Source organism: Haemaphysalis longicornis, unplaced genomic scaffold, assembly GCF_048455015.1.
Source record: "Haemaphysalis longicornis isolate Haplotype H1 unplaced genomic scaffold, Haemaphysalis longicornis Haplotype H1 scaffold_1, whole genome shotgun sequence".
Classification (NCBI taxonomy): domain Eukaryota; kingdom Metazoa; phylum Arthropoda; class Arachnida; order Ixodida; family Ixodidae; genus Haemaphysalis; species Haemaphysalis longicornis.
Genome location: NW_027526203.1, coordinates 358262212 through 358283367, shown reverse-complemented (window position 1 = coordinate 358283367; position 21156 = coordinate 358262212). Strand labels below are relative to the sequence as shown.

Here is a 21156-nt window from a genome sequence, read left to right as displayed (position 1 = left end):
GATTGAAATGAAAGTGCATTGGCATGTAAATATCATTTAATGTGGTCGGGAAGTGATTGTTTGTTACACTGAGAAAAATGCTGTTTTGAAGTGCTTTTGTTGAGTTTTGAAATAAAGAAAAAAAAAGTGGTGTCGTGGTAGCGCGCCGGGTTCCTTGCGTACAATTGCGGGCGTCGGTAGTTCAATCCCTGCTGGTGGACAAAATTTTTTTTTTCTGCGACTCTCGGCAGTTCGTTCTTGGGGAGTATCGGAACGGACCAACCGAGTGGCGGACTAACCGTTCGTCCCCTATGATTGTGGCAAAGGTCGTTAGTCCCCCAAAGGACGAACTTTTAGTCCTTTTTGCCTAAGAGTGTAGGACCACTCCAGTAGCATGGTCCAGTGCGCGACAGCCTCTCTCTCTCTCTCTCTCTCTCTCTCTCTCTCTCTCTCTCTCTCTCTCTCTCTCTCTCTCTCTCTCTCTCTCTCTCTCTCTCTCTCTCTCTCTCTCTCTCTCTCTCTCTCTCTCTCTCTCTCTCTCTCTCTCTCTCGCACAGTCTTCGGGGTAAACGGGAGTAAAACGAGTTTTGATACGACTGCCCTAAAACATATTGAATTATGTTTCTGCACCAGGAAAAACTTTGCCTGGCTAATTTTCATTGCGTTGATTAACCTAACCGTATACTCAAGTTAATTACAATCTGAAAACGATCGCGATTTCCGATGTTTCAATGGCTTGATCACGCTGTCCACTAGGACGGCGCTCAGGTCATCTTTAGCGGCAGCCCGCATTGCTTTGTACATACGTCGTCTGTCATGAGGCTACCACGCCACCTCTCCCTCGGGCTGTTTCCAGGTCAACGCTTTTTTTGATTCCATGGTAAAAGGAGTGCTGACACAAAGTTTTGTGTTACGTTTATCATAAAATAGCACATTAGATTTTCGGGCGCAGCATAAATAATTACTTACATCTCCGTTTATTCGTGTCAGTTTCGGTTTTGGTGAAGCGAACGCTGAGGCAGCCGCCATGATGGGGAGGCGCACTTGACGTCACTGTTCTCGTCGTACCACAGCTTACCACAGCCAATGCCGGTCTGGGCGCGCGCAGGCGCGCCCGCGCCCGACCGGCCCGACGATCCGCAGTCGTGGCGTCGGTCCCAAAAACTGCGACGTGATGCACAAGGCGGAAAAGCGCGCGCAAACAGCACCGCGGCCGCATCGATACGTCACGGGAACCCTGACGTCGGCCCTTTCGGTCCATGCGCAGATTACGTTATGAGCTTGCCCGATGGCGTGGATGGGTGTTCTCGTGCGCGCAAGGATTAAAATTGATTTAAAATATGTTCTACTGAACGGTTGCGGTTTCAAGCCTCAGGGGGTATCTCTACATACAAATGAAGCTTTTTACATAGTTAACTGAGCTTTGAAATTTCGGGTCAGCACTCCTTTAATAAAAATGCGTTCCATTCGCTCTACGACAATCCCTGGTCAAAGCCAGCCGAATTTTTTTTTACATCGGAGCTGTCTAGGTTCTGGGAGGGGGAGGAGGCGGAGGGATAACTTTATGTCAAACTAGTTACGGACGCGTGTCTTTTTCTTGAGGAGGAGAGGTGCTTCTTATTCCAGGGCCACTAGCCGCACTTGTGGCCCGTCGTAGCAGCAGCCGCTGATCTTCCGGGTCCGAGCTGAGCAGCGTAGCCTTCCACTGCTCAACAGCTGGGTTGGGTATCCGGGGAATGTTTGGAATGTCGGGGCAGGCCGACGTAACGTGATAATGGGAAGCGTACTAAGTTGTGCAAGAAGGGCACCTGTTTCAAGAATGAATTGTAGCGCACATGGCGTGAAGCCTTCCTATTGGTGCGGAAAGGTGTTGGATTGGAGAGTCCGTGGATGTTACCAATAATATCCACGTGCATCCTTCCCTTCTCATTTCCTTTTGAGACAGTAAACAACAACAACAACAACACTGATTACAACATGCCCGTCGTTATGATGAGAGATTTCAACCTGGACGTCTCGCGGCCCGATGCGCCCTGACTGCTAGCCTCCGTAGTCGAGAGGTTTGGATTGGTGTGTTACATAGACAGTAAGGGGCCTACTACGCGGGAGGGAAACTTATATCCGTGTGTTCGTCCGCCACAATGAAACTCTAGTACTTCCAAGTTTTGTTTAGCTAGTTAACTAAGAGGGATGCTCCCCTGCAAATTAGAAACAAACGTTTTTAAATGCAGAGCATTTCAGTAACTCACGATGTCACCCGCGTTGACGTCCGTAGTCGTAGTCCGCACCCCTCCCCCTACACTATATAAAAAAAATACTATCCGGCGCCTGGTTTCGATCCCTCGACCCTGCGGGCGGAACGCAATGTACATGGTGCTCTACCCACTGCGCCACAAAGCCGACACAGAATGGGAGGCTACGAACGCGCCTTATATCCTTGACTCATTCAAACTACGTCAAGAAGCTGCTGATACAACGCATTCACTACCACCAACTCCCCAAACACTAAACGTTAACGCAATGCACCCACCCCCTATGCGACGCATTTACTCGAGTCCCCCTCGCGGGGAGATGGGCCCAATTTTTTTGTTTCATCCAGTCCTTGGGTTGCGCCCAGCTTCACTGGTCACCATTCTTCACAGAATGAAAGGGAACCGAATTTTCATTTGCAAAAAATATTGGGGGAGGGGGGGGGGGGGATGAGCGGGAGCGACAGGAGTCAGGAGTGGCGTCGCAGTATACGCAGGAGGCAATGGCAGATGCGAGGACCAAGCTGACCCACTGCCTGCTGCCTCCCCCTGCGTAAAACGGAGCGGTGGGCCCCGAGTCGGAACGCCAGCTCCCGGCTAACTGAAGACCCGGTGGTGTCTTCCACTTGAAGGACCCGCGGAGCTACACTTTTGCCGCTGTCTTTCTGTTCAGGCACGCGCACATCACCGCGCAGAAGGTGGTCGCACTTTTATGAGTGCATGGCGCGTGTCCTCACAAGTAGACCTTTACAGGAGATAGTCTTCAGGAACATTCCCTCTGGCGATTCGCCCCGTCGCGCGACGAAAAGCGACGAGCCGGCCGTCGCTTTTCGTCGCTTTTCCGGCCGTCGCTTTTCGTCGCTTTGCGACGGCGGAGCAGATCCTCGTCGCGCGACGGCCCCGCAAAACCGTGATGGCCGCGGAGTAGGCTGACGTGGCCGGAAACGAAACGTTTCTTTACATCCGGTATGCAAACGCTGCGGGCGGGCGGGCGGGCGAGGACGAGCCGCCGCCGCCGCCGCCACCGCCACTGGCTCGCTCGGCCAGGCGTTTGGCCCGCTATCGCTGTACCCGCCGGGTCGGGCCGGCAAGCAACTTCCCGTGTGCATCGGTTCTTTGGTCAGTGGCTTCAGCGTACGCGTGCACTAATCAACGAATAGCGTGGAACTCATCAGTGTGGAGAAGCGTGTATGGATTGTAAAAGCAAGTAATCATCGTATAGAGCTTGGTGGATAGCGAGATGGTAGGTTCTCTTGCAGCCTCTTCGTTCTATCGGCGACTGGTAAACACGCGTAGAGTTCGGAGGCGTCAGAACTTTGCGCCTGTGAAAAGAAGCGACATTTGTGGGCCGTGATGCGGGTGTTGTGGCGTGAAGGCAAGCGTGTGCATTTCTTCGTGCAATAATATTTTGAAAAGAGCCTTCTTAAGTTTGTTATTTTCTGCTCCTCCCGCAACCCGCAAATGCTTTCGGCATTGCTCCAGGTTAGTAGCATGTGTTTTAGTTTGATTTCTACCTGCTTTTGTCGCGTAACATAATTTTCTTTGACTGCGAATGGTTGACGCACCAACGAGGTCGTACAAGTCGGGCAGCAGCTGCGCTGAACGCAGTCGCATAATCGCTCATCGCAAGTGCGAACACCACCGCAAGGCCTCATCGCGCGACGCGCGCCGTCGCGCGACGAGGCAAATCGCCAGTGGGAATGTGCCTTTCCTTGGGCTTTGTCTGTCTGTCTGTCTGTCTGTCTGTGTCTGTCTGTCTGTCTGTCTGTCTGTCTGTCTGTCTGTCTGTCTGTCCGTCCGTTCGTCCGCCCGTCTGTCTGTCTGTCTGTCTGTTTGTCTTAGAGAACCGGTTATACTCAGGTGCCAGTTTACTCAATTTACCTATGCCACTTTACTCTGTGTCTTAGACAGGTGGTACCGGTAGGCAACTTGCCACTTTACTCCATGTCTGTCTGTCTGCAAGTTAGATTTATTGCCAAACAATCCTGGTGTATAGAATGCCAAGTGACGATCATAAACAACGAAACAGGCGCTGCGCAAGTAGCTACAAAACTAACAGAGCCCGATGACTAGCAGTTAGACTTGCAGATACAAACAACTAAAAAAATTAGGCCTCCTCGCGTTGAGTGAGTGGTGGCTCCGTTTACAAGGAAATACAGGATCGTCCCGGAGAGACACTTCTCGGTGAAAATTAACGCATCTGCTTCGCTCAAAGCCCTCCTGCGAACGGAAGCACTGACTCGCCCACTCCGCGCAGTGCAGAGCGTGAACGGAGTGTGGTCTCTGTCGCAGAGTCTCGAGACCCGTCGGCGCTGTTGTACCGGGACGACGGCACTTCGACGGAGCCTGTGGTGGGCGGCTCGTTCTACGGAAGGGGCCGGCTCAGCTTCTCCAAGCGGGACGCTCCCAGGGGCGTCTACATGCTTGAGTTCGACTCGGACTCTTCGGATACCAGCGTCCGCGTGTACGGCACGTCGGACGCGGACGCCCACTACCCGTTCCCGCTGCTTCCCGTCAAGCCCAAGGTGGACGTGCTCCAGGTGAGCTCAGCAGTGGCCCACTTTGGCATAATATGCACACTCCCAACGCCTCGTGCACAGACGAGGTTTAAGAGTCTCAGACCATCCATGACAGCCATGGACCGCGGCTAACCATGACGGGACCATGGAGCGTATAAACTATGACTTCCCTCTTCTAGCGCGGGCCTTTCCTGGAAACATTCCAAGTCTCTCCGGTAGAAGGGCTTCGCCACAACACATTTCCAGAGCCAGTTACTGCGATAAAAGGAACTAAGTCGGCGAATGACGAATCTCAAGGTCTGATTTGGCTTTAAAAGTGTGGCCTGTAATTGCGCAATGCAAGAACAACGTTTTGCATCGCGCGATGCCATGATTCACTTTTCGCGTCAGGTGGTATATATGGCTAATCTCGCTAGTCATCAAATTTGCTTTTTTCGGTGTAGTCGCGGGTCATTCATCGGTGTTTTGTCCACTGGAGGTCCACCGGAGTGTCGTGTAGGACGGATAGGGTTCGCGAAGTTCTCTGTGGTTGCACGCAGAAGGTCGCGCATTGTAAGCCGAAGCCTGTGCCCAAATATAAACTAAAATATTTTGTGAGGCTGCCGTTCTCAAATTACCGCGGCCACTCCACTGAAATGGGAATTGCTGTACTCACATTGTCTGCGTGAACCCTACATGAATCATACCGAAAGTCTGCCTGCGCTGCGACATTACGCAAAGAGAGCCTGTCGTGAAGCATGGGGTGGTGTAAGGGCGCTGCCATATTTTTGAATTCAATCAGTGCATGTCGGACCTTGTTATTCGTTCATCTAGTCTGCATTCTTGGACGTAACGAGCGGATATGCAGACAAACACCTCATAACTAACTCGGGGGGGGGAGAGGCATTCTGCTGATGCGAGTGGGCAAGTTTCAAAAATGTCAGAAAACGTCACCGTTAATCGACTAGTCCAGGGGGAAATCTCGAGAGGGAAAATTTGCGATGGACCACCAGGCAAATTATTCTTCAACGGCGAAGTTTCTATGAAAAATGTATAGCTTGCCTTTGTAGCAGTACGGCTGCATTTCGGGGGGGGGGGGGGGGGGGGGGGGGGGTTAAATCTTCTTTCGCAGAAACTTTCACCCTGTAGGTGCCTAAAACGCTTGTCTGGCTGATCGCACGGCTAGTATGAGATCAGGGCCTCGCCGGCCAAGATAGGATTATGGCCGTAAGTAGTCATTCTTATTTGAGAGGCTTTGGTTACGGGCACAACGGCGAATTATATCCGCGAATGTTCTTTTTATTTTTTTGCGTGGGCATTAGCGTACATTGATGTACACAACATTTCACCTCCTCTCGGATGTTTAGAGGGAAAAAAAGGGGGGGGGGAGGAGAGAGTTCACTCACGGCTTAGGCTTATAAAACTGTTTCGTGAGTTATTGCAACCATTGCGTTGTTTACGCCAATTATTTAATGAATTAAACGCAAGCCGTAATATATGCATACACAAGGCCCAGTGGGGCCCTGAAACTTGCCTATCTGAGGCTGTCTTTTATTTTCTGCGGCCCTGGATGGATTGCGGCAGGCAGGACATTTTTTTAACGCCAGCTATATGGGCCTGCGGCGCCGTACCAAGCATATTCCAACCATCGCGGCCATTTTCCCTCACTGTCCGCTTTTGAGCCCCAACCTTTACTCTGAAACGCATAGTGTGTGGTAAAAACGGAGTAATTACGGGTGCTTTGGACTTGTGTTAAATACAATCAAGTCGCGCTGTCTATCAGAAGAAAAAAAAATTGGCCGCATATCTGCCCTCTTCGCTGCAAATGTCGTTGAAAAACGATAGTCCTCTGCTGCATCCAACACGTAAATGCCTCTCTTCTCTCCCCCGCTTACCTCTCGCCCTCCTCCCTTCCTCGTCGCTCCGCTTAGGACAAGCACGGAGGAGGTTTGCTAAAGTCAATGCAACTTTCCCGCGTTCCACTACTCGGACCATCTACTGGAACATTTCGTTACCGTGGGACTTTCTGTAACGCCGCCTCGAGGCACGAGCCATGGGCGAAAGCGCGTTTTGTATTTTAGGTCGAAACATTGTTTTCAAAGCGTATTTTTTCAATTTCCTAACGCAAAAATCAAGAAGCCTTGTATATCTAATTAAAAGAACACTGCAAATACCACTTATGCATGTTTTGCCTCATATATTCCTAGTGTTTTTTTTTTCCTGAGCAATGTTGATAAGTATGTAGCGTGTTTCCATATTTAGTGTCTTGAGAAAGTTTTGCCTATATAACCCTCCCGTTCAAGTATACGTCAAACTTTTAGCCGGATGGCTAAATCGAGGGAGACACAGACAGACAGACAGACAGACAGACAGACAGACAGACAGACGGACGGACGGACGGACGGACGGACGGACGGACGGACGGACGGACGGACGGACGGACGGACGGACGGACGGACCAAAATTTTCGGGCTTAAGTAGCCCAAGAAAGACTACCGTATTTAAATGACCACCATCCCGCCCTACGAAAGTGGATGACCAGCAAAGCTTTTGTAAACCACTACAGATGCTGATGCAGAATGGTATGACATGTTCCTCGTCGTCTCGGCGGGCTTGTTACTTGCGCTCGGCCTCTCTGGCAGCGTGGCCTGACGCATGCGCTCGCCCTTGAATGACGTCAACCCCCCTTTTCGCGAGCAGCTGCAAACCTAGTCTCTACCAGGAACGCATAGGGGGTCACATTGTACACAGGCGCCTTATCATCTATCGGGTGGTTTCCATGCTTGTTTTGTGGTTTTTTAACGCATCCTGAACCCGATTCCAAAGAGAGGTTGCTCTGGGCTTGTCTGCCGGCAAACTCTGGGTCCTGCTTTGCCTGACGCATGCGCTGAGCGTCTTGGGCTGGAACTGCTGTATCCTGCCTGGGTTTTTTGTTTACGGAACGAAATTTTCCGAACAACGAGAGACGAACAGATTCGCTGTAAAAGAACGTAAACACTGCGCAATCTGGCTCACCAGAGCTCCCCAGCAGACAGAACGCGGTCTACGGGGGTGGTGTGAAAGCAAGTGACATGACTCTGTTAAGCTGGTTGCTCCGAATGAACCGAGCAGCAGGCGCCCCATTACGACGCAAGCAACCTTGCAGACAGTGACAAATTGAGGAGCACTGGCAGCACAAAGCTATCCATGATTGGCTCGCGAAACCGATACCCCACCCATTTTTTTCATTCCCTGATTTGCTTTCGTTGCGCTGCTCCTGAAAGCGGTTATTAGAAATATTTGTAGCTGTAACTGAAGTGCATCCGGCCTATAGCAGAAATACTGATGGTACGCCAACTTAGATGCCTGTAATTGGAACAATAGAGAGACATCAATCTTTTTGAGAGTTTATAATGTCTCGGCTGGGCAGTAGTATTTTAGTAGTATTTTACTAAGATTTTTCTCGGTCACGTGATGTAAACACTGGGCACATTTGCATTTATTACATTGGAAATATATTTGAGAAGTTCTAAGAAGTGTTGCAACGTCCCTTAAATTAGTGTGCCCCTTTGTGGACATGTATATTTGCAGCAGCATGAAAGGCGTTATCCTAAAGCAGTGACGGGACTTACGCCGCTCTAAGCAAGCATGCCTTGAACTTGTCAGGAAATTTACCCTTGTCATTTCTTCCGCAGGTGCGCAGCGGGCGTGTGCTCTTCACGTGGAAGCCGAGCCCGTCAGAGAGCTCTGCGCATCAAGACGTGCAGTACTGCGTGGCAGCAAACCGCAGGGAAAACTTCCACACGCGGTGTGCCGTGGACAGCGCGCTGCAAGGCGACGTACCCAGCACTCCACACCCGGACTCGGGCTTCGGCTTTTGGTGGGAAAAAGCGGCGCGTCGCAAGATGGCGCTCCGATCACGCGAGATGCAGCGCGCCGTCCGGCCTCAGCGGGATGTTGTGTTCGAGTGTGTCGGTCGCAGGACATGGCACAGCTTCGCCGACATGGAGGTCGACCAGAGGTACTACATCGACGTGTTCGCGCTCAATGCCAAGACTAACGCCAGCACGGCCTACCCTGGCACCAGCGTGGTCGCCAGGACTGTGGGAAACCAACGAATCCAGGATAACCAGCTTGTCCGCATCGTGCTCGATCAGAGGGACAACTTTGGGCACGTGGTCAAGTATTCGGTCAACGCCAACGTGCCGACGGTCTGGATGTTCGTGCAGTCGTGTTCAGGGCCCGGTCCCATACAACTGTCAGTGACGCTACGCAAAAGCAAAGTGCTCGCCGCAGAAGTCATGGACACCAGGACACTGACCCTAAACCACCCGTCCAACGGCACCTACGTCATAAAGGTGTCGTCAACCGTCCCGCAGCTACGAAGGGTCCACCTACTCATCAGCAAAAGGTACCACAAGTTTCCGTTCCCGACATTGCCCGATGACAGCGGTGTGAATTTGATGGGCTCTCTGACCACGTGCAACTCTGTCACATTGGCCTGGAAGGCCGCCCTCGATGAGAAGGTCCGCTACTGCATCTTCAAGCAAGAGGTCCGTGGAAGCTATTCGGGTGTTTTCGCCAGGGCACAAGATTTCTGCGACGAGACAAAGTTGGCTGAGAAAAGCGGTAAGGTCAGCTGCCGCCGCTACCATCGGTTCAGCAAGCACCGCTTCCAGAACGTGATCATGCAAAAGATAAGAAAGCTGCAGCCGGACACGACATACGTCTTCGAAGTACTCGTGACCAAAGCTAGAGGGCGCACCCTGGCTTACGAAAAAGTCTGGGCAACAACTCATCGAAGTTGCAGTCCGTCATACAGGAAGGGAAAGCGATGAAGAAGGCTGGCGTTCCTGGTAACGCTGGGAGAATTCGCTTGCACTGACCAGCAGAAAGGTTGTGTTGAACGTTGTCCCCGCGAGTCAGAGCTCGGAGAGAGCAAACCTGCTAGTGGACTAAACCAGTGACTGTTATCGCGCTTCTGACATCAAGCGGGGTACAGGACACGTCAGAGACCAATTTTCAAGTGGGGAACCGATAGCCTGTATTTTGAACGCACCACATTAGCGCGCGCAAATGGTGCCCGGATTTAGCACGCGCGAAACATATACCGTAGCCGTGAACTAAAAAAAAAACCGAAGAAAAACATAAAAAGGCCACTTTATTGTGGCTAGAGGTTTTCGCTTGTGCAACGCCGAGCGATGCCGTCTTGGGAAAGAAAAGTAGCACCTGTCCCTTGGTTGTAGCTGATTTGGGTCGATACGTCCGATGTCAGCCGTTGTACGGAACACGATCCCGATATTTACTGTTGTTACCTAAATGGGACGCTTATGAGAGCACGAGTCCACTTTCACTCCTTTGGCTGGGCATAGCGTCCGACTCACAGAAATAATGTGCATAAAATGTAAGACGCGTGCCGATCATGTGATTGCTAAACCGCTCCATTTTGTTACTTGTTGCAATGGCTAAAGTTTACGCAGATCACATTATTCATTAGAAATGTTCACATATATGCTCCATCAATATTGACTCCTTCATTTCCTGGTTATACTCTGTTTTACTTGAGGTGCATAAGCGCAGAGGTGGCTTTGGAGTCGGTGTAATTCACTGCTGTGTTCGTCGTGGCGATCAGTTTCGTTTAGCCAAGCGTCAGTTTTATCCTTTCAAGGTTACGCGGGGTAACTTACGCCGACACTCGCACACTCGGAACGCTTGTGCGCTCTGTGCGGTTACTATTCTCTCGAATCGCCACGCATAGCCCCTCTCAAGGCGGGTGTACAGTCTTCGCGAGCGCACGAGAGCTGTATGGGCGGGGCGATGCTAACGCGTCGTTCTCTTTTTTTTTTCACAGAACTGCACAAGCAGGCCGTGGTGTACAGGTATTATTTTGAGGCATTTAGTTTGAATAGCCAAGCAACATGCATTTATATTTAGTAAAGTATCATTGTTTCTTGTATGCGTCTTTGCTACGAAAGAATCGTCTCGGTACCTGCCCTCACGTGCAAGCGACAAGAGTGCGCGCCTGTTTGATCGACTCTGCTGCTGTCGTACGACGTTGTCAATTGTGCGAGGCATCTATGCTCCCTTCTGAGTTAAACTCAGCGTTGAAGAACGCCGATCACCTGCGGAATCGTATCTGTTCTGGGGTTTTCAGCGTCTTACTCTTTTTACTCAATTGCGTTCTTCTTTACCTCGTCTCGACCAAGTCTCCGCCGTCCGAAGTTGCGACGGCGGTCACATTTCGAGTCACTCAAATCATCTGCGTTGTCTTCGTCATCGAGGTCACCGGTCACCGCTACATGAATCACAAACTTTCTCTGTTTTCTTTCTTTGTTTTCTTCATAAGTGGGTGTTCTATGTTGAAGATTGTCCTGTGAAATCGACGTCATCATCCGCTGCGAAACGTTTACTTGCCACGCAGGAAGCAAGGACCACTGTTCGTCGTCTTCGCCGCTCTATAATAAGCTTGATGCTCGGGACGTAGAGATTTTGCGCTAGTCAAATACATGCCAATGGTTGACTCCCAGAATATGCGTTCTTGTTGTTTCTTTCACAACCTGTGTTCACCGTTTTTTGACAGCTCTTCCAAAGAGCGAGCTGAGGATGCTCTGAACTAATTAGGTCGCCCTAATAGCCGGTCTTTCATAACCCAAAACAGATGTAGAGGTTTTAATACGATTATGTAAAGAAAATACATTTAAGAATCATGCGCATTTTCTCTCACCAATTTATGAGTATTTAGTTATTAACATATTCATGCGCTGACGCTCCGGGCTCAAAAGCGAGGCAAAAAAAATAATTTTATGGCTTAAAATTGCTGTAAAGAGAGAAGAACGGAAACCAATAGCAGTGGGCGGAAGGGGGGGGGGGGGGGACCTAAACCGAGAATGAGTGGCTCAGCTCTTCCTACAGGTAGCAAAGAGGCGCGCAGGCACAGTATTCTACTGTAAGGAAGTTCTTCTGAAATTCCGCCGTACAAAAGAAATCCGCTGCAACTGAAAAAAAAATTATCAAGGAATACTGAGGAGCAGACAAAATGCCGGCAGCCTTTCTCAGCGTAATGGGAAGGATAAATGTCCGCAACTCGATATATATAGATATATATATATATATATATATATATATATATATATATATATATATATATATATATATATATATATATATATATATATATATATATATATATATATATATATATATATATATATATATATATATATACACCTTATTAGAAATCTACGAAGTATGTGATTAGTTTGTAGATACAACTCACCAGCCGCATGGAGACCAGGTAAGACCCTTTTTTCTTCTCTTGTCCATATACATTATCAGACAGAACTAAGCCTGCAGGTAGACGATTTTTGGTACCCGCCGCGGTGGCTCAGTGGCTAAGGCGTTGCGCTGCTGAGCACGAGGTCGCGGGTTCGATTCCCGGCCGCGGCGGCCGCTTTTCTAATGGAGGCGAAAAGCAAAAACGATTGTGTGTACGAGATTTCGGCGCACGTTAAAGATCCCCAGGTGGTCAAAATTAATCCGGAGCCCTCCACTACGGCGCGCCTCATCGCCTGCGTTGCGTCGGCGCGTTAAACCCCCACAATCAATCAAACGATTTTTGGTGTTTACGTTATTGTCAAATATGTTTGCACGAGAGTTCGCTACCGGTGAAAGTGCCACAAGCGGTAATCATACCCAGCTTTCTCGCTCAAAATTACAACCTCTCGGGAACCTAAAAAAAAACACTTTAGGAAAATGATATTTGGCATAAAGCTAGAAGTCAACGTGAAGATTAAAACGCTAGAAGAATATTTCAGGTTTCTGAATATTTTTTTGTGTAATTCGCTGTCAAATCTAACTCCCCATGCATTTCTATGGGATAGTTCCCATGGCTCAGGAACCCAGTCGCACAACGTGTGTGACTTGAAACTGTACACAAAGCAAGTATTCACCCCAAATATTGGTTGTGCAAAAGAACTTTTCATTTCGCTAAAAAATTGCAGAGTAATCACTGTTGAAAGGACTGCCATGAGCGGGAAAGCTGCACATGGATCGGTGAAAAAATACGTAAACGACAGGTATAGATCAAATGGAGGATATTTGCTCCTGTTGCCAGCATGGTGCAGACACACGTTTATTGCATGCAGATAACTGAAAAACAACAGAAGTTCACTTGGGTTTCAGTAGCCGTGCGTGTGGGTTTGAGTTCGTCCAAACCTTGACGCTGTAGTTCAGACGGAAACTTCTGGAGTGTCCACAGGGGTCTGGAGTGTACCGACCAGTCCAGGACGCTTACCCTAAAAAGTATAATGGGGCATTACGCGAAGCGTATCGTATATGGGGATGACATGTATCGTGTACCTCGCGTAGAGGATACCGCCTAATATAATATCGTGTAAAGAATATCGTGCAAGCTTGGGTATCATGTGTAGAGATATAGTGTACCCCTATTGCGTATCGTGGCAGCGATGCAACAAATGTCGTACTCACATCCATCCCGCATCATAATGCGCAAGCGGCTCATTGGAGGGCGGTCCCATCTTCACAAAAACTGCTGATGTGAAGCAATTTTGTTGGAGTCGGTGGACAACAACAACAAAAAAATCCACTGCCTTCGAGTCGCCACAGAGAACGTCGCAGCTCTACCGAAAACTACTGCCTTTCCACTGGGGAATTTCAGTGGATTGTTTTAGTGTCCTGTTTTAACCCGTCGTACACGTGCGTCCATGTTTGAGACTCTAATTTGCAGAAGGTTCCGTTTATGAGGTTTCGTGGACTGACCTTCGAAAGCCTGTTAAGAGCACGCAGCTAGTCTGGTCAAAAGCACGTCCTTTTTCGTCGTAACTTTTTTCGACAAGTTGAAGTATTGGAGCTACGTGCCTGAAAGAATCACGGTAAGGCTACGTATATTATTTTACTTTTGGTGATGTGTTGTCCAAGGAGGCTTCGCAATGTCGTCACGAAAGTTGTGTATTGTCAGCTACACTTAATCTCCTCAGAAAATTGTTACTTATTACACTTGGACATGCACTCAGTTTCCCATGCAATCACCGGTACACATCGATTTGTTTCCGCCATTTACATCGTACAACGAAAAAGGGTCATTCTGAGGGGGGAAATAAACGGCCAGAAGACACCCCTGCTCGAAAAGAAAAAGAAACACCGAAAACATGGAACTCTAGCTATAACCAGGCGTCCGACGTGCTGGTGTTGCAATCTGAGAAAATTCACGAACGTCTACCGGCGTGTATTTTATTTTCAAAAGCCAGCGCGTGCCTGTGTGTTTGGGCTGGACATATAAAATGTCGGTGTTTATCAGTAAAAATGGAAAGAAAAACATTCATAGTAGCAAATAAACCGATTTTGTTGTGAAATTTCGCACCCGTTTAAGGACATCTTTTTACCCGCTCACATTCACATTTCAGCTTTACAGACTCGTCCATTTTGTTTTGTTGCAGAGTTGGTAGCAGTGCTAGTTAATAGAGACAAGCGTCCCGGAGAGGTTGTCATCAGATGTGCTACCGTTTCTGTGTAGTCAGAAAACGGTAAAGGTGGCTCAGTGGCTAAAACGTTGTGCTGCTGAGCCCAACGACGCGGGTTGGATCCCGGCCATGGTGGTTGCTTTTAAGATGGAGGCGAATAGCGAAAACGCACATGTGCCAAGATTTCGGAGCACGTTAAAGATCCCCAGGCGGTCAAAACTAATCTGGAGCCCTTCACTACGGTGCGCCTCACAGCCGAGGCTTCGGCGCGTTAAACCGAACAATCTGACTCCTAGCCTGCTTGTGCCGGCACACGCCGTGCCGTCATAAGGGAGCGACCGCCTTCTGCGCCCTGATGTGCGCGTGCGTGAAAAGACACCGGCAAAAGTGTAGCTCCATGGGTACTTCAAGCCGAAGACAGCACCGGGCGTTTAGTTAGCCGAGCTGGCGTTTGGGGCCCACCGCTCCGTTTTACGCTGGGTAGGCAGCAGACAGGGGGTCAGCTTCGCCCTAGTATACGCCATTGCGTCCTGCGTATATTGCGACGCCACTCCTGGTGTTTCTCGCTCCTCCCCCTCCCCCCCCCCCCCAAAAAAAAAAAAACTTATCTGCAAATGAAAATTTGGTGCGTGAAAACTCGGTGAATAAGGATGCCCAACGAAGCTGGGCGCATTTCAAGGAGTGGACGCAAAAAAACACGTTTGTAATTTGCGGTTTGAGCATCCTCCTTAGTGATCAAAACTTGACTTGTATATATATATATATATATATATATATATATATATATATATATATATATATATATATATATATATATATATATATATATATATATATATATATATATATATATATATATATATATAGAAATAAGGGTTGGCAGTCGAGAAAACCTCGGAAAGCAAAGGGGAGGATGTGGTAGATCATTGAAACAGATCAAGAATTTGGAAAGAAAGAAAGAAAGTTTTTCTTTCCAAATTCTTAATCTGTTTCAATGATCTACCACATCCTCCCCTTTGCTTTCCGAGGTTTTCTCGACTGCCAACCCTTATTTCTGTGTTATTTTCAAAGAGCCCCTCATTTTCTATTCTGATTCGCTACATATATATATATATATATATATATATATATATATATATATATATATATATATATATATATATATATACGGAAAGAAATGCCGGCAGTCTACAACGCCAAAGAAGGCATAGGGGAATGGTTAGACTTTTTTTTACCGTTAGCGACGTTACATTTTTTCTTTCTCACGTAATTAATAAAAAAAATGCAACGTCACTAACGCTACACAAAATAGTCTAACCATTCCCCTTTGCCTTCTTTGGCGTTGTAGACTGCCGGCATGTATATATATATATATATATATATATATATATATATATATATATATATATATATATATATATATATATATATATATATATATATATATATATATATATAGCGAATGAGAATAGGAAATAAGAAAAAATAGGAAGACAGCAATAAGGGTTGGCAGTCAAGAAAACCTCGGAAAGCACAGGGGAGGATGTGGTAGGTAATTCAAACAGATAAAGAATTTGGAAAGGAAGCAAGAAAGTGGAGCAAAATTGCCCGCCAGGTGGGATCCGAACCCACGACCTCCAGAATACCGGTCTGGTGCGATAACCACTACGCTACCGGCGGGGCTATATTTCCCCTCCACTTTCTGGGTATTTATGTTAGGTATTTTTGTTTCCTGCGCTTGGGGGTGGTAGCCAGCGCCACTCTGACTACTCGGGGTGAAGGGGACCTTCTTTTTAACCCCCGGGCCGTGACTCGAGTGTCGACGACATGTCGAGAGTGGTCGACCAGCGTTGAACCCTCTTAAGCTCCCTATGGCACCAAGACTGCCAGAACAGAGGCCCTCGCTATGCATGTAGCGAATGAGAATAGGAAATGAGGGGCTCGTTGAAAGTAAGACAGAAATAAGGGTTGGCAGTCAAGAAAACCTCGGAAAGCAAAGGGGAGGATGTGGTAGGTAATTGAAACAGATAAAGAATTTTGAAAGAAAGAAAGAAAGTGGAGAATATATATATATATGTATATAGGGAGAGAGAGAGTGAGAGAGAGAGATGAATTTTATTTTAAAAATAGATGGTCCTTGGGGTGCCATGGTGGCCGGTAGCGTCCGCTGGCCTTGGCTGCTCTCGCCGTGACGCTCGGTTGGATCTTCATGCCTAAGCTGCCCAGCGTCTTAAAGAGGCCATGCAGACAAAACGCAAGTTTGGTTGATTCGAAAAATTTCCTCGTTAGAATCACACTCCCACCACTTCACATAAATTTCGGTCAAATAAGCTACATAATTAGGAAAAAGGCAATGGCTCTGCGCCTCTCTAGCTCATTTCGTGTAATATGCCTAAGAGGTAATATCGGCTGTGCGATTGTCTGAGGCTGGAAAAAGGAAACGCAAGTTAGGCAGGGCTTCTAAACTTCCAAAACGAGCTATATATTTTCGCTTATATCTAATGCATATTCATTTTATAGCAGTGAGAATGGTGGGGGACCGGTTAGCAATGGAAGTTACGAAAGCACACGTAAACATGGAAGTACCAGTGCGTACTGCTGTTGGTACTGCGTGCACTATGATTTGTATAGCTGCACAGCGGTCCGGTACTTTGGGGTTGCCGAACACGACACTGGCAGATTGGCGGAAGAGACATTGTCTTACGTGAGCCTGTTTATCGGGCATAACCCCAACATACCTCTAAGCTCGTAGACTAGAATGCACCCCCGAAAAATCCGCTCTTCTCACGCTTTGTGCCCGCACTTACAAAAACAAACATACCCAATCTCCGATCCGGAGTTAACATTCAACAACCAAGCAGTACCCATAGTCTCCCACCTCCGCATACTCGATCTCAGCCTCCCCAAAAACGGCGTCGACGTCGGGAGTCGGGCCCAACGACGTCGTATGAAGAAAACCGCTCAGCAGCGAGACCTAACCACGACCAAGCCGGCAATGAAGCCTACCGCTCAACCCACCGGGAAGCCGAAGCCACCTCCCCTCCCTTTAAACGACTACAAGCTCGTCATAAGACCCCAGGGAGGCCTGAATCTCGCCAGAGTTAGTCCAACGGAGCTCTCAGAAGTCCTACTCCGGGAAACGAAGCTCACGTGGCGCAAGGCAGAGTTCCGTCTTCGCATCGACCGTGTTCAAAATACGGCAACGATGGGCACATCCCACCGCGAGGCAGCGGAAGCGCTGCACCACCTGAAACAAGCTATGCTTGGAGGGACCATCTATCCAGTACAAATTTACGGTCTCGCCCCGGACGATTCAGTCAAGGGGGTCATCCACGACATCCCCCTGCACTACTCAAGTCAAGAAATTCTCGAGAAATCTTCTTGCCAGGATTTGAGTTCATTGCCTGTAGAAGGCTCGGAAATTCAACTACAGTAATAGTAAAAATCCTGGGCAAAAGGGTGCCGTTCTACGTCTACCACCTGGGAGCTGAACACCGTTGCTACTTGTTTAGGAACACGGTTCCTCCCTGCACCATCTGCTACGAACTGGGCTATCGATCCACGGCCTGTCCATGCCCCAACGTGCTGGCGTGCTCCACCTGTGGAACCAGGGACCCGGCTGATTGCCATGTGTGCAAGCCGCTGGCACCCATGGCCATCAGCCGGGTCCCTGGGCAACCACCAGCAAATTGCTGGTGGTTGCCGAGCCCGCATACTAGGAGACTTAAACGCTGCTCATCAGCTGTGGGGCTATTGCTACTAGTTCCAGCCTCCTAATTCCAGCCTCCCGCCACTCCTTAAAGGGACCCTGCAACACTCTTTGAGCAGTGCAAGTAAACCTGCGCGACGTTTAGATTACACTGCCAGGAATACCTGAGCCAAATATTACACGTGCACGTGAAGCGGTGAGCGCGCAAATCGATGTGAAAGACGCGGAAAAACCAACCGCTCTCTCTTCAGTTGCCCTCATTATGCAACCCCTGGCATGGCCTAAGGGACGTCACATAGGTCATGGCTGCCCGATCGGCTGTCACTGGTCAACTTCGCGGCTAGATTCTCCCATTTCCGTCGTCGTCATCGCTGTGTACGAACCTCTTCTATGCCTGAACCTGTAGGCACAGTTTTGCCGTTTCTTTTGTGTTTTGAGTGCGCGAGGAGCTTGAGTGATGAGCTCAATACTTCCCTTTCAACGGGACCACTCGACTACAATCGTTTATTGCTTCAAAAACGCCCTACCAGCCCGAGCGCGCACTTGCGAGCAAGCACCTATGCCTGCTTTTTTGTGGCACCAGACCGGAAATAGGCCCCTCCGCGTTGCGGAGAAAAGGAGAAAACTACCCGGCATGTGATATATCGAAGGCCGCCGAAGAAAACGCCGCGAGCCGCCCCCGTCTCCGGGAGAGAGCGCGCAGCTTTCGTCGCGTTGTCCACAGTCGAGTTGAGAGGAAACGATTATGCGCGATTTCTCATCGCGCGTAGTTTCGTTAATTGTGAACGGATTTTCATAATTCTTGCGGGAGGAGATTTCTGGGACAATAGACTTTATCCCAAAATACATTACTAGCAGTCGATGGCAAGTGTTGCAGGGTCCCTTTAAGAGCCATCCTCGCCCTGGACCGCAAGGGGGCATTCGACAACGTGGCACCTACTGCAGTCCTACAGCGCCTAGCCGGAACGGGATGTTAACAACAAAATACAATTACATCGCGAACTTTCTCTCGAACTGCGTGGCAGTGCTCAGAGTTGGAGACGCCTCCTCAGCCCCCATCCACCTCGGAGACAAGGGGACCCCTCAGGGGTCAGTGTTATCCCCCCTCCATTTCAACCTAGCTATACTTGATCTTCCAAGACGACTCAACGAGGTTCCCAATGTAAAACACGCCTTGTACGCCGTTGACATCACAATTTGGACTGGCTCTGATTCACTGGGTGGCCTTCAACACAGCCTTCAACAGGCAGCCGAAATTGTTAACCAATATGCCCAGGAATGCGGCCTTTCCTGCGCCCAGAAAAGATCAGAGCTACTACTAGTCATGAAAAAAGGCACCGCCAAGGACTTCAATGACATTCAGATCAAACTGGACGGCCACACCATAAACCCTTGCAAACACCTCAATATTCTCGGGTTCGATAATCCAAGCGGATACCAAGAACACTATCCTGGTGAACTGCCTTAAGCACTCAGCAGAACAAGTAACGCACATGATTCGCAGAATCTCGAACAGACAGTGCGGCATGAAGGAGCAGGGCACAATACGACTCGTGAAAACATTAGTCATCTCCCGGATAACGAACGCAACCCCTCACACAGTCCTATCCAAGACAGAACTCCAAAACGTAAATGTCATCCGAAAAGCCTACAAGCACACTTTGGGATTACCCATGAGTACCTCCACGGCCCACCTGCTCAGTCTCTGCCTTCACAACACGGCCGAAGAACTAATAGAGGCCCACCTCGCAAGCCACAAACTGTGGTTAGGCTTGTCCACTGCGGGGCGACTACTGTTGGCAACATATATTTATATGTTGCCAACAGGGATCAGGGGAAACGCAAACCGCTGACGCTTCCACCAGAAATTAGAAAGAATGTATACGTAACAAACCTCTCAAGAAATGTGCACCCAGACCATCATGAGAGGAGGAGAAAAGCCAGAGCAGCGGCACTCGACAAGCGGTTTAAGACCCCCCAGCGTGTATACTGATGCCACCCAATTACCAGCGTTACCTAGGGGCAGCGGTTGCACTGGTAACCTCAAGGGATTAACCTCTCACCAGTCTCACAATTGAGACCGGTTCCTTCCAGGAAGCGGAAGAAGTGGCGATCGCCTTGGCAATAACAGAAACCACCGCGATTACGATAATCACCTATTGTCAAGTGGTATGCAGAAGCTACGCGGGTGGTGCGGTTTCTTCAACACCACTGTGCCTCCTGTGCAAAACCCCTCCCTCTCGCACGGTCAGAATCGTGTGGACCCCTGCCAACTCAGATCTCCCGGGCAACGACACAGCCCATGCATGCATTAGCCCGCGCATGCATCGGACCCCAGAGGAGGAGCACAGTCCAATGCCGATTGAGACGTTCCAGGAAAAAAATTGGCCGCGTATCTGCTCCTTTCGTTGCAAATGCCGTCAAAAGACGATAGTGTTTATCGGCTTTTGAGAAGTAAATGCCTCCCTTCGCTTTCCCGCTCACCTCTCATGTTGTTCCTCTTGCTTCGCGCTCCTCCCAAGGTAAAGACGCCAAAGGTTTGCTTAAATCGTTTTAAATTTCCCGCGTTCCACTGGGCCAAACCGGGTGTCTCGATGCGAACGCTGCCGTACGGCGAAGACGCGCGTTAATGGAGGCGCCCTACTTCAACGTTTATAGAACCGCATTTCCCTACTCCACGTGCGTTGCAAGCAGAACGTGGAACCTATCTAGTGGAACCTTGCGTAACTGTTGCCGGCTGATTTATTAAAATGGCTCCAGAAGCTATAGTGGCGCGGGCGACAACAGGCGACGGCGGAGTGAATTCTTTTTCTGCAGTTGATGAAGTATTTAATTTCCGAATAGTCAAGCATGTTTGATTTCTTTATAAAGGAACACTGCAAATATCATTTCTGTATTGATTTGTTGTCTCATATTTGCGTAATGTTTTGTTCTTCTTGAACAATGTTGACAAGTATGAACATTACACCGGACATAGACGGGTAGATTTAGCTGTGACTATATAAGACTATTGCGCAGGCATTGTTTTGCTTTGGCCGTGTGGCTGAATCAAGTCACAGACAGACAGACGGACAGACAGGCATACAGACATACAGACAGACCAAAATTTCTGGGTTTAAGTAGCCCAAGAAAGACTATCGTCTTTAATAACCGAATGTTATAGATTAGGTAGGAGGACCTTCTCCACTCCCAATGCAGTTTGTCTAAAATGCAGGAAGACACATAAAGACGAATTCAAACAAACACCTTCCAAAATCCAGCAC

The 21156-nt window shown here is 48.8% G+C and overlaps 1 protein-coding gene across 4 annotated transcripts in view; it reads left to right on the top strand.

Annotated features, from left to right (window-relative positions):
• LOC144154980 (protein NDNF-like) overlaps window positions 1-11234 on the top strand; it is a 234445-nt gene extending 223211 nt beyond the window's left edge. For all 4 annotated transcript variants that reach the window (XM_077686143.1, XM_077686142.1, XM_077686141.1 and 1 more), the window contains exons 5-6: window positions 4521-4768; window positions 8401-11234. In XM_077686143.1, coding sequence (XP_077542269.1) covers window positions 4521-4768; window positions 8401-9543 — 1391 coding nt within the window. In that variant the 3' untranslated portion in view covers window positions 9544-11234. The remainder of the gene's footprint in view (window positions 1-4520; window positions 4769-8400) is intronic.
• The last annotated feature ends 9922 nt before the right edge of the window (window positions 11235-21156 follow it).